The 14054-nt window shown below is 36.2% G+C and overlaps 1 protein-coding gene across 2 annotated transcripts in view; it reads left to right on the top strand.

Annotated features, from left to right (window-relative positions):
- Window positions 1-7860: 7860 nt before the first annotated feature.
- Window positions 7861-14054, top strand: part of tfb1m (transcription factor B1, mitochondrial) — a 31586-nt gene continuing 25392 nt past the window's right edge. Inside the window, exons 1-6 of one of the 2 annotated variants that reach the window (XM_055038174.1) lie at window positions 7861-7913; window positions 8435-8581; window positions 9877-10028; window positions 10118-10226; window positions 10314-10465; window positions 10835-10954. In XM_055038174.1, the coding sequence (XP_054894149.1) occupies window positions 8449-8581; window positions 9877-10028; window positions 10118-10226; window positions 10314-10465; window positions 10835-10954 (666 nt within the window). In that variant the 5' untranslated portion in view covers window positions 7861-7913; window positions 8435-8448. Of the gene's footprint in view, window positions 7918-8434; window positions 8582-9876; window positions 10029-10117; window positions 10227-10313; window positions 10466-10834; window positions 10955-14054 lie in introns of both variants that reach the window. The other variant, XM_055038173.1, reaches the window with a different exon arrangement.

Below are 14054 nucleotides of genomic sequence, written 5' to 3'. Positions count from 1 at the left end.
ACTTATCCTCTTTGGGTGCTGTTAGCAGCTGAAGATGGCTGAATGCTGGATGTTTTTGACCCGTTAACTCTCTCCCCCGTTGACCCTCAGTGACAGCTGAACCAAGGAACGCTGTTCTGTCATCCTGGGAAAGTCCACTGACAGCAAGAACCACCCGAGCTCTTGCTGTGCTCCAAAGAACTGCCAGCTGCTGACTTGGGAGGGCTGAGTGTGGTAAAACTCTGTAAGGATTTGGCAGCTTTTTTGGTGCTGCCTGCTGAAAACAATCTAATTTTGACCAGCTGTGGCTGGGGTACAGTAATTGTGCTTTGCATCAATGGGAACAGTTAGCTTTGTTTGCTCCCTGACCAGTCTTGCATGAAGACACCAAATCTTGCTTCACCTACCTTTTTATTTGTGGCTGGACCTTCTTTGCAGCTCCACAGTATATTTAGCAGATTTTGTAATTATTGTTTTTTTTTTGTTTGTTTGTTTTGTTTTTTTTTTAAACTGGTAATTCAAGTTAAATTGACTTTTGAAGGAAAACATAAATAAAACATGGTAATTATTCAGTTGAGATCAAATCCACATTTCTACAGTTTTTCTCATTCAACATGCAGACATGAAATCGCCTAACATTTGGGATAAGGCTGAACTGAGAAACTAAGAAGTGCAGTAATCTGGAGGTTGAATTTCTGTTGTGACAACAGATTTCCTCGCTTGTACCTTAGCTGTGGATTTCTGTGGTTCCTCCAGAGGTGCTATTGCCCTCTTGGCTGCTTCTGGTTAATGCTCAACTTGCCTGGTATGTTGGGTTAGGTAGATGTTCATGTCTTTGTAGGTTGAAATGATTCTCTACTTTTCTATTTTTAAATGATATAGACTGTACTATGCTCTATGAGACGTTATTGTTTCATACTATATTGCTATTCACTAATGTTCTCCAACTAAACTTTGGAGCTTCACATAGCAGCTATGTTTGGAGATTCATGAAATATTCCAGTAACTTTCTTAGAAATTACCGAATACATTCAATGAATTTTTATGGAGCATAAATTGACATAAGTACTTGCTGTAACTTTCACTGAACTTGCATTAGACGCTCATGTGACTCACTCAGCACTTTCAGGGAACTTTAATCAAATTTAGCTGAATCTTAGATCTTAGTATCAGAATGGGACAAATGTTTTCCAGAACTTTTGTGGAACTTGCATGATACTCAGTGATTGACTGTCCAGAATTTTATTACTTATATACAGAAACTTTGTTGATTATTTGGTGACCTGCAAAGAAATCAAGCTAATATATAAAAGAAGTTGACTTTGACCTAGACTTGTAAATGAGGTCTTGGCATGGCACTTACCTCAAGATCCTAAGACACTTTCCTAGAACTGTTATGAAATATAGTCTTTACTTTCAAGAACTGGCCTGTATAATGAGGTGCCTTGTAACAGGATACCTACAAAATATTTGGACCAAACTGTCTCTCTGTTCGAAGTAATGAATGGTGCTGAAGGATTTTTATTAGTAAAACTGTTACAACTCTTTGCAGTAAGCTTTTCTCATCTCATGGGTAACAGTTATTAGACTAGAGATGATGTCTTCTCAATACTGGATTAACTTTAACAACAGATTCATTGGAATGTACTTCTGAATCTCCTGTTTCCTGACATTTCTGAGTTAATGTAAGCAACAAGATTGAATTCATATTTGGAAACAAAAAATCTCTTTATTCCTACCCAAATGCGTGTTAGCTGTTATTTGTTAATGTTTAATTTGTTTGGACCTCAGAACAGTCATTTACTCTCTGGTTTTAAATCTTACATTACCATGCATTGATGTTATAATTTGCAGTTTGGAGATTTTTGTGGTGCCGTGGTTACATAATGCAAGAAGTCAAGGGAGTGCACCACAGTCTGCATTTTCCCTTCACTTAAAGTTTTGTGTAGCGACCAGAGGGAAACACCACATGCTCAAACTGAAATGTTTATTTCTAAGTGGAAACTAAAGCAAACAGAGTTATGGCAGATGACCATGGACACATTCACTCCCTGTTTTTTGGGTTGGGTTTTTTTTCTTCTTCTGTGTCAGATATGTGCCCCAAGAGTAATTTTGTTGAAGCTGAACCATTAGCTCACCTAGGTGTGGCGCTGATGTAATGTTTTGTTTTCCAGTTACAAAACATAGAGACAATAGATAAGACAATAATGAGTGTGTGTTAAAGGTTTTACTTAGTATTACTCATCTTGGAGGATTTTTGCCACCTTTATGAGTGATGCTTAGAATCAATTAGACCAGAGGGAAAAACTAAGCAAAAGCAAACAGAAATTCAGTTTGTTTGAAATGCACTTTCCTCATGAATGAAGTCATCCTGATACTGTTCATGTGGTATCGAAGAGGAAGATTTACCCAAAAATGAGGTCATGAGAAGGCTATTTTGATTAAATGCCACTGTTACCACACCCTGAAATGATGTAATGTCGTGGGATTTTAGTGTTTCGTTGGGGTTTTTTTCTTTCTGCATACACTGCTTGCAGGAAGATGGTTCTGTCTGGCTCCTTGGATACTGACATTCTTTTGAAACGTTTCAGATATGAGGCCTGGTTGACGTAGCATCACTTTTATGATGCAGTGAAAATGACTGCATCAGAAAAGTGCAGTCATAAAAAAGAGCAGATGATGAAAAAACACTGAAATAAATTGGTTGAAAGCTTCAGTTATTAGATAATACATTAGTAGGCAATTGAAAATACAGCCATTCACAATCTTTGATAAGAGGATCCTTTAATCACCCCATGTTTTCAGAAGCGTTTCTCAGTGCTGATGTAATGACAGACCTCCCATCCAACACTTACAAATCTTGCAAAACAACTCGACATTCACTTTTACTCTTTCTCCGAGGACATCACCTCTGCTTTCCTGGGTCATTTTCAGTTTTGGCTGTGCTGACGGATACTAACGAGCTGTCCAAGCAGAGTGAGATTAGATTAGATGGAGACTACAGGGAACATTATGTTCCTGGCCAGCTGCCACAAAGAGATAAATACAATCTCTATTTCAAAAAATGGCTGGAAAGCAATGGGAATCTAAATTCTTCACTGCTGTCAAATTTGTTACACTTGCACATCAAAGGCTTTGGGAGATGATCTGGAACAAAAGAAAATTAAACTTAGTGGAGTTTAAATTTAAGTTTCTTTAATACTATCTTGGCATAACAAACGATGCGTACATCTCAAAAAGTTAAAATTTCACAAAGAAATTCAATATTCTTTGTCACTCATTTTAGAAAGTAAAACTTTTATTTAGGCTCATTATGCAAAGAGTACAATGAATGTGATGAACATCTCTTCTCAAGCAGCCCACTTTGTATCTGCGCCCCTTGGATCTGAGTTTGTGCAGGGGTGAGGGTTTAATAAATTAGCCTGATTTACATATCACTTTTGAGCTTTTAATAAAGTGTTTGAACTCTTCTTTTAGTTTAAGGTCCATTAAACTAATTTAATGGACCTTAAAAGCAAGAATTAGTGGCACAAGATTGAATTTTGTTACAGATTTACTTTAATCCACAGTCTAAATTATACACTGAGGCTCAAATGTCTAAAGGTCCCTTTGTGTTTTGCAGAGAAACTACATTGGCAAGCCACTGATATAAATTTGACTGCAAATTGACCACTTATGAGAATTAGACAGTCTTCATACACTTTTTGACATCGACAGACCGTTTTTATGTGTAATACATACTTTTTCAGTAGAGTAAAGGTTGTGGCCATCCAAAACAAATAATCAATTTATAGACTACATACATTCATCCATAAACCTGAATTGCCTAATCTATTTAGATACCTTCTGATGTGTGTTTGGGATTGACATTCTGGTGGGACACCCAGCAGACTTCAATTTTCAACCAGTTGTTTATTTGAGATGTGGAGTTTGAGAATTTGGAGGTACGTCTTCCTCTCTATTGTTCTCACTGTGTGAAATGGACCACTCCATTGCATGACAATGCTCCTACCATCCTTGGCTGTTAATGCAGTCTTCTCACATTTGAAAGAAGTCATTTTTATTCCTGAAAACCTGTTTCAGCAATAAACCAAGTCCAAGTTTGATCCACTTGGACTTGAAAAAGGACATTTCTCCAAACATCAGTGGAGTGTATGCATATATTTGAGCCTGTGTGGATTACAGAAAATCCACCATCTAATCAAAGTTGAATTTTATAAATCCAGTTCTTGTTAATAAATTTGGTGAAATTGTTGTGTAACCATTTTATCCCTGTAAAAGACAGATTTAGATGCATCACTGACAGCCTAAAATTAATATCACATTCAGTTAAAATCTAATGTTAGGGTATAACTGAATAATCCTTTTTGGCAAATGCTGAGGAAGGCATTATGGAAACCAAGCTGGCAGCTTACATGCAAAATATGCTAAATGAAATGCAAGAGTTTAAGAAAATTATTCTACAGGTTCTTAAATTCAAATGATTAACCATTGTTGTGTTTACAAATAAATGAGATCTTAGCAGAGAATTTATTTTAAATTTCTGCTACGATTTGGTAAATTATAGCTCTTAACTGACACATTGCCTTATTGATTCCAATTTCTTTGGATGAATCCAGGAAAAACAATAAAACATTTTTGTGGTTTGCATACAACCCTATGTTAATAAAACCTTACTGAAGTGATTTATCATCAATTTAGTTATTTTTGAAGAACTACCCTAGAAGATCTTCAAATTTCTAAAACTAAAACACCAATAATTTCTTGTAATGCAGATAATTGCAGATAATCTGCTGTATATAGTTTTTAGGCCTGATGTGTCTTATTCAACCCAGCAGTTGTTCATTATCCTCCTATTTAGACACATATTACCCAGTATGATATTATGTCCAGGAAGTTGAAAATGAAAAATTAGCTTAAATCCAAAGAAAACCCTTTAGGAATTCAAGAGGACCTCCTTAAAAGATTGCAAAAAAAAAAAAAAAAAAAAAACTTAATAGAAATTAGAGGAAAACATATCAAAGTGCTGTAAGATTGTGTCGGTTCAGGAGTTTTGTTTTTTTACCCACCTCGGATAAAAAAAGAATAGGAATTTTGTGTTATTACTAATTTGAACATTGTGTTCTCCCTGAATGAGCTAATGAGTGAGTGAATTAGGTTTTCTCAAAATGGACAAGAAAACAAAGACAAAAAGAATAAAGCAGATCCTATCCTTTCATTTTAAACTGTAACACTACTAAGATATTTCTTTCATTCATTTTTCCACAATAAGACCCAAGTTTTAGACTCCAAGCTGTCCCATGGGACCTAAATTGTCTCATAGTAATTTATTGTAAAAAAGAAAAAAGACCAACATATCTCAGACAGCCACAAAAATACCACGGAACATGTATCACCGGATTACAATCATCACCACAGGAATTTCAATGCTAAAGCACCACAGCTACATTTATGTACCAAAGGATGTTTGAAATCATGAAAAGAAAGAAAAAAAAAAGATTTACAGACAAAGGAGTTAAGGTCTAGAGTTTCATTTTCCCAACACAGGAATGCTGTCATGTCCAAAGCTGATAAATGTCCATATTTTGAGAAAAAAAAAAAAAAACAATAATAATGGCATCATCCAATTTTTCAAACTCCTTTTTATCACAAGTCTCCCAAGATTACCTGAATTTCAAATATGTCCTTCAATAGTTTAAACATTTCCCAATATTATTTTATTGCAGACTTATATCAACTCTTGTATAAAAGCAAAGTATAATTTTCCAAATACTGTAAGCTGCATCTCATTTGCTGTAATGACTGTACTGCAATTTGAATGCAAACTCCTTGTTATTTATGTGGTTGTAGAAAAGCACTATTTAGCTGGGAGTTTCTATAGTAAACAGAACATTCATAATCACATACATCTGGTTTCACTTCAGGGTCTTTTAACCCTGCTGAACTTGTTGAATCATCCATAACACATTCAGCTAAATAAGGGGAAAACAGAGACCCAGCAGGTGATTATCATCATAGCAATATGAACAGGCTGAGCATATGGGCGTTTTGTCTCTTGTGGTTTTTGTGTTTATTGATGTAAGTCTGTTTGGCTCAGAAATTATATACCCTTTTGCATTTCTGTCTTTGTTTTTTTCTCTGATGTCTCACTATGTGATGACTTACCAACCCAGAAATGTTAATTGCTTACGTCTCATTTCCTGCATTTGTTGAATGCATGCTACAGAGGCATGCAGAGGAAGTGATTCGACCAGACTTTTATAGTTTTAAAATATTTTTCTCTTATTCTTTCTAATGCATATCATAATTTGCGATGGGCTTAATGGGGTTGCCATAGAAGTCAGATCTGACACTGTGCTTATTTCGGTCTCCACTGTTCAGAGTCGGAGACTCCGTCCCAAGGTCAGCCACAGCAAGGCACAAAAGTCTCAGTCATCTGCCAAACAGAGAAGGCGGCGGGTATTTCCAAACCGAGCTCAGACTTCTGTGCCCCAGCAGGAGCAAAGAGGGGAGACCACACAGCTGTTGGGCTCAGTCCAAATAACAGCTGTGCATCAGCGAGCTTAACAAAAATACTTAGGCCTGAGATTTTTTTTACAAGTTGCAAAAATGATAATGGAAGTACATTGCAGCCCTGTCTTTTGTTTTTTTCAAAATACTATTTAGACATTTTATTTAAAAAAAGAAAAAAAAATACTTTATTTTGGTTTTCCCAACATGGGCAAACACTTCACATGCAATTCCATACTCATCAACCACCATGGGAGCCTTAGCCACACAAAACGGAAAAATAACTGGTACATTGATAAATAAATACACCAACTATTTACATATATTATATAAAATTTCATATTACTTTCTTTATTTTGACTGTTTCAATTCAAATTAGACTTAAATGTATTAGTTTGGTTAGGGTTACCAAAATTATTTCTTGGACATGGAAAAAATAGATAAATTATAATTGAAAATCCAGATTCACTGAGTAGAACATACAGCAGAACTAGATCAATAGGGATATTATATGTTGTCCATTTCAACTGTTTTTCACATTCCAGATCCCCCAAATATTGTTCTGTACATTTGTAACCTCTCCAAAATGTTTAGTCCAGGGATCAGCAATGATCAATGTTTTAATAAGGATAAAAAAATGTGGCGTCAATGGAGTTAGCAGGTGTTTTAAAATTTCCTTTACATTCTGAATCGACCATCTTCTGTGTTATTTAGGGATTCCCAGCTTTGTGTCATCTGGCAGGGGAAATATTGGAAAATAGAGATCCGGTGGCTTGATATTCCAAGAGATTCCTAAACTTTTTAACGTCTGACTCTGACTATAAACATAGTTTTTTTCATGTTATTTGTTTGATTGGGACAGATACAAGAAATTTAATCAAAACAATCTAATGCCTGCGTCAGGGTTTACTTGTCCCTCAAAAGACATATAACAGCTGATTAAAATGAAAGGTTAAGAGCATTAGTAAGTATAATAAAATGATGATAAAAGATGCAACACTGTGTACTTTTGATTACTGAATTAAAACAATTAAAATGTTTAAAGATTTATGTGATTCTAATCTTTAACCACTAAATAAGCCATGAAATTAATATTTTAATTTCAGCTATGGTCTTAAAATAAGATGGTAATGTGTTCCAAAGTCATATAATGGATAAGGTTGTCTGTTAGTGACAACACAAACCACCTCAACTACTGTTACATTTATTTTAAAATAATACCAGCTAAAAATGAAAGAAATGTCTACATCTCGTGGCTATGGAGCAACAGTACATCACCAGAGAACAGTTTGAAGGACATGGCGAAACCGGCCGTACTGTTATTTGATTGGTTAAAAGATGTGCTTCCTTTTGGCTCATTGGATAGCAACACTGTCACGTGTACGGAAATGTACCGGAGAAAAAACGGGACACTGGGGACAAACGTGGGTAAACAATTCAGTAGTTTCATCAATTATGTCCTTATTACACTCTGTTTGTAGTGAAATTTCAACCTAATGCCCATTGTTAGAAACACTGTTAATCGTCTCGTTGACGTTATTAGCTACCCCATTGGCTCTGTAAACAGCATGTGGACGAAGACGCTAACATTAGCCGCTAACGAGTATGCCAGTTGTCAACAAGCGGTCTTGTTGATTCATTACGTCCTGACTGATTAGTTATCGCTATAAAAATGTGCACATAAATACATTTCACGGAGTGCAGAATGAAGTTGTACCGTTGGGGATTTTGCCAGGCATTATAGACACCTCATGATGTAGGGTAAAATGAAACAAATTGCGTTGTTTTGTGAAGCTGATATTCTGTTATACCACTGGGTGGTGTATGACATAATTTTTAATCTAAAACGGACATGGACATACTCATATTTGATCTGTCGTATTAGTCTCTGAATATTAAAGATAGAAAATTGTGAATTAATCAGGTTTGTATTTCATTGCTTTAGTATTCACTTGCACAATGGCTGCTTCAAGGAAAGTGGGATCTTTGCGCCTGCCTCCACTGCCCACTGTCGGTGAGCTCATAAAGCTGTACAACCTGCGAGCAGAGAAGCAGCTTTCCCAGAACTTTCTGCTGGACTTAAAGCTCACAGGTTAGTCTTCTAACCGAATTTCAATTTAACATGATGTAAAAGTGAATGAGATCCCGGCAGTGACGTGTGCTTTTGCTGATAATTTCCACCTTACATGTATATAACACATTACCTTATTTTAAGGCATCAAAAGCAGCCTTAAAATAAGGCAAAAGTAGCAGTCCTGTGTCAGTGGACACTTTAAATCATTCGAATGGAGAACTTAGAATAACAATTGTCTTAAATGTGTGAAATTAAGCAATTACACTGAGTAAGAAAATACATTCATTTATATCTGTGTTTCTTCAGCCTTAAGAGATTTTGTAAGCCAGTGATTTCAAACTGCATTCAGCTAGGTTTAGTAATTCCTTAAAAAAATAAATAAATGTGTGTGTATATATATATATATATACTCTTCAGGTAATTGCAGCAGAAAAGTTCACCATCAGTAACAGAAATAAAGTGAGTTATAGTTATATATATATATATATATATATATATATATATATATATATATATATATATATATATATATATATATACACACATATATATATATATATATATATATATATATATATATATATATATATATATATATATATATATATATATATATATATACACACACACACACACACACACATTTAATTAAATAAAGCACCATTAGTTCAGTATGTCACTACTTACATTGGCATACTGCTGCACATAATGACTTTATTGTCTGTTATATGCTTTCATCAATTTGGTCTGAAGCTGAGTTACTGTGCTGATGGGTTTGACAAACTATAGTGACAGTTTATATCCTGCATCACAGGAAATGTGAAGTAAATATAGTTTTACATATACTGACTCAAAACTTCTATTTTATTTAATCCTTAGTCGTGACATTTTATTTATTAATTTCAAATGGCAATTAAATCCTTATTTTTAGAAATAATTATGGAATGATTCATTGTGTGATGTACTGCTGTGCATTTGGCCTCAGAGCTCTTCTAATGAGAGGACTTGCTCAGGGTTTTTGCAACTCTTGAGAGCTTTGGCGGTAATATGATTATAAGTGATGCAGTGCAGGTCTGATCTGCTCTCTTGTCCTCTGGCAAGGTGATTGTTAGATTAATGTCTCTCTTCATCCGGCAGAAGCTTACCAGTATTGAAACACCGTGCAGCATCAATCTTAATTTAGATGATAAAGACATGTGATTAGAGACTGCATTGTTTGCATTTGGAGGAGCTGAACTCATCTGAGGTAGTAAACTTGTATACTAATATGCTTTAATATTTTTTTACCGAGTCATTACCTTTAATGTTTTCAGATAAGATAGTTCGCCAGGCTGGCAGTTTGACAGGTGCTCACGTCTGCGAGGTGGGTCCAGGTCCTGGAGGTCTCACCCGCTCCATTCTTAATGCAGAAGCGGCAGATGTGCTAGTTGTGGAGAAAGATTCACGCTTCATCCCTGGACTGAAGGTAAATTAAAACAAACTTGTTGGCTACTTACAGAGGGACTATTTAATGGCAGGTTTCTGTGGAAGTTTATAAAGATGTTGTTTTTCCAGCTGCTGTCTGAGGCATCACCAGGCCGGCTGAGGATTGTTCACGGAGACATTCTCACCTACAGGATGGATCGAGGATTCCCAGCAGCTATCTCAAAGCCTTGGGAGGAAGGTGAGAGAAAAAAAAAAAAAACAGGAGATATTAGATTACTCTGGGTGAAATATGTTTGTATGACTTAAATGTTTGGTTCTGTCAAAGACCCGCCAAACCTTCACATCATTGGGAACCTACCATTCAGTGTCTCGACCCCACTCATAATCAAGTGGCTGGAAAATATAGCGGACAGGACGGGGCCGTTCACCTTCGGACGCACCCGACTCACTCTCACGTTCCAGAAGGAGGTGGCAGAGGTGGGTGAACACATGCTGCTGCCTCTCATGGTGTCAAAAATCACTTAAAAACAGATTTAAAATGACAATATAGTTAATATCAACAGATCTTCAATATCAAGTTCAGTTTTCTTTGTGCCAAAGTATTTCACTTTGGCTTTGCTTGATTTTATTTATTTATTTTTTTTTTTTAGTTTTAAAATTTTTGTTCATACCAGTAGAGGAAAGCACAGAGTTCTGTTTCTTGCTGTAATGCTGGCTAACTTGTCTCAATTTTTTCCACAACATCCTTGAGTGGCTAAGACGCCTCTGATGTCCGGATGCAGAATTCTATGAACATCCACTCTTGTAATTTACCAGAACCTCTTGTTTTTTTTTCCCTTCCTCCAGAGGTTGACAGCCAGCACCGGCAGCAATCAGAGAAGTCGTCTGTCCATCATGGCTCAGTATCTCTGCACCGTCAAGAAGTGCTTCATCATCCCTGGTCGAGCGTTTGTTCCCAAGCCAGAGGTAGGACTTTTAATTTATCCGGTAATCAGACCTGTTTACTGAGTGCTTTGTCTGCACAATGTATCTCAAACGCTTTGTCATTGCAATATCACTCTTTTCAGTTTGCATGTAATGGTCTGCAATTAGTACTGGCTCATTATTTAAATACCACAGATTCTGGCTCTCTATGTCTTCAATTTATTTAGTTACCCTTGTGATGTAATGCATCATAAAAACGAAAACTACAAATAAGTTTGGCAAAGCAGCAGATGCTGGTCAGAAAGAACTTTTTCACTCAAGCTTTGTGATACTTGCAAGGAAAATTTCAGATTTTATTTTATAAGTGGGATACTTATCATCTGGTTATTATCTGTTTTTTGTGTATCATAAGTCTTATTGTTCTCGCTCAGTTAAGCAATATAACGCATATTATATTTTCTCAATATTATGCGGCCCTAATCAACACAAACCTTTTTTGGTTTTGGTTCTGATTGAGGTGTGGCAGATAAAATAGTCTGGCTACATATATGCATGCATGATCTCATGCATAATTTAAAGGTGAAGTTAAAGTAAAATGTCTTTGGTACATCACTGTCTGAGAGGTGGCAGCTGGCAGATTTTTTCCCCCAGGTGACTCTTGGTTCTCCTCATATGGACCCATATTCCCGTCTGAGCCCCTCATCCCATCCCCATTACTCTTCTCCTTTCTCTCTCCTTCTTGCTTTTGGGCTTCATTCGGTTTTAAATCAGTGTTTTCTCTCTTCTGTCTCTGGACTCTTTCTGAGTTGTAATGATGCCTGGTGGGTATTTGAGATGTGGCACAATCTCCCTGTTCCATGTAATGAGAGCCTTGTTCTTTTTTAGGCCCAATATATCTGTCTTTATCTTTTCACCCACACAGATGTCTCAGTGGCAAAAGAAAGACGATATGGCTTATGTAACATGACTTTTTCTTTTAATCAGTGGCAGAGGACTGGGGAATCCATTAAGAAAATACAAGCCCTGATGTTGGTGAATAAAGAGTTCTTCAGAGAGATATTTTGAATCCTAGACAAAAGTCTTTAGAAAGGCTCCAGGCTGCGACATTAATGCAAATGAAGTAGAAAAGCCTTGGCACAAGGGAAACCACGTATGTATTGTCTTGGATCAAGCCGATAGGTGTCAGGTGGTCTGTTAAAGCCGGGGAAGTTCTTTAGGAGTCCTACTCAAGGTAAATATTTAATCTCCAGCAAAGAGTAAAATGCAGCAGAGTGAACGGGCGCCACACTGATTGTTCATTCTCTTAGAAGAGATTCCAATGATTATTTCATCACCCTCTGCTGTCTCGTTTCTCCGTTTGTTCTCTCTTGAGCATCTCATTTTTCCCTGTTTGTCAAACTGCAGCTTAGCAGTACTGGAGCATGCTTGTTGGGACTTTGAAATATTTACTCAGGGTTACATGTTGACTCTCAAATGTGACAACAAGATGGAGACTGATCCACATTTAAAGAGAACCTTTGGACTTTTAAAAAGCAAATAATTTTAAAGCACTACTTGATATTCATGATAATCTGATGCTTCAAGAAGGCCAATGCATTTTATGTTTCTTATCATACTGCTTTAGTGAACTCAAACATTAATTTATAAAACAAATTGGGTGCTTTTTAGAATATCTTTGCCATTAAACTTATTTTAAGACCAAGAGATTACACAAATGAGCCACTATATTCCTGCAGTGTGACTTTTTTCATTTTCTATGTGAAAGGCAAGAAAATCTCAAACTCTTACTGAGTTTTCCTCACTATCGGATGGCTACTAAACATTCATCATTGCCATTGCTAAATCAGCACCTTGCATGTTCTGGGCTGTCTATTCCTGATAAGTGTTTTAATGGTCAAATTAATATCATTAGACCAGATGATCACTCTTTGATGAGCAGAATTCCTGTTGCTTACGCCCTATAAAAGATCAAGCAGAAAGGGATTTTTTATGTAGTCCCCTTAACAGCACGCAGAGCCCCTCTTTGATATAATGTCATGCAGTATTATTCATAAAAAGTTCTATGGCTCTTTGTTGTTTACTGCTGCACGGCAGTATAATGATACAGAATTGCAGGAACTGTAAAAATGCCCTGCCTGGTTTATGGAATAACATTAAAAAGTGCAAGAAGAGAACCGATGAAGTCTGTAGCGTACGGAAACAGGAGCTGTCTGATCAAATTCTTTTATCAAAATGAATACCAAGAAGCATATCAAAGATGTGCGTACAGATTGTTGCAAAGCAAACACAATATTAAACCTCTGAAGTTAACATCGACGTAAATATACGGCAATGCTTAACTATTAAGCTATTATATTAAATGTTTAATTAAAGCAAGTATTCACATCATTAGAACAATTTATTGAAATATAATGCATACTTTTATGATGGTAGTTTTTAAATGTATCCTAGTTAATGAACTCAGGAGTGCTTGTTTTTTTTATTTAGTTGATAAACCAGCCTCACTGGCAACAGTTTGACCTCCAATACTTAATGTATAAAAAGTAGAATGAGATTGTATTTGTTGAGTACTGTTGTTGTTTTTAATGTTCTGGTCATAAAGAAGCACACTATCTACCAGTGCTGTTCTTTATGCAGTTGATCCACTGTATTTTTACTTCAGGTAATCTTCAGACTGGTCTGTGCTGGTTCGTGTGTGTCTGAAACATCCTTCCACGTGCTTTTAACTTTGCCCAAATAAAATTTTAATTATCATGCTTCTCTACAGCCAGATGCACTGTCTTTACCATTAAAATCTGCTAAAAGCAGCTCAGCTAAGCCAACACAGGAAATTCAAGAAAAAAAAGAAAAAAAATCCAGTGAAGGGTAAAATCTCTTTTTATGTATACTCTCTGGGCTACTACTGCTTTTCGCTTTCTCAGGCTGTGTAAAGGTATTAATGAACCACATGTCTAGATCATTCTTCAGCTAAGTAGTCTAATTGTAGGTGTTATCTCTCTCCAACGGAAGCGCAGGGATCACTGTCTGTGTTAATGAAGAGGAATTTATGCAAACCAAAGCACAATTACCAAGGTTTTTCCTTTCCTTGTAATTTCATTGTCAAGAGTTCAAGCTTTGTGTTCGTTATGTCAATCCTTTATGT

The sequence above is a fragment of the Poeciliopsis prolifica genome, unplaced genomic scaffold (assembly GCF_027474105.1).
Source record: "Poeciliopsis prolifica strain line A6 unplaced genomic scaffold, Auburn_PproV2 SCAFFOLD013, whole genome shotgun sequence".
Taxonomy (NCBI): domain Eukaryota; kingdom Metazoa; phylum Chordata; class Actinopteri; order Cyprinodontiformes; family Poeciliidae; genus Poeciliopsis; species Poeciliopsis prolifica.
The sequence above is the reverse complement of the archived record's forward strand: the minus strand, read 5'-3'. Positions and strand labels throughout refer to the sequence as shown.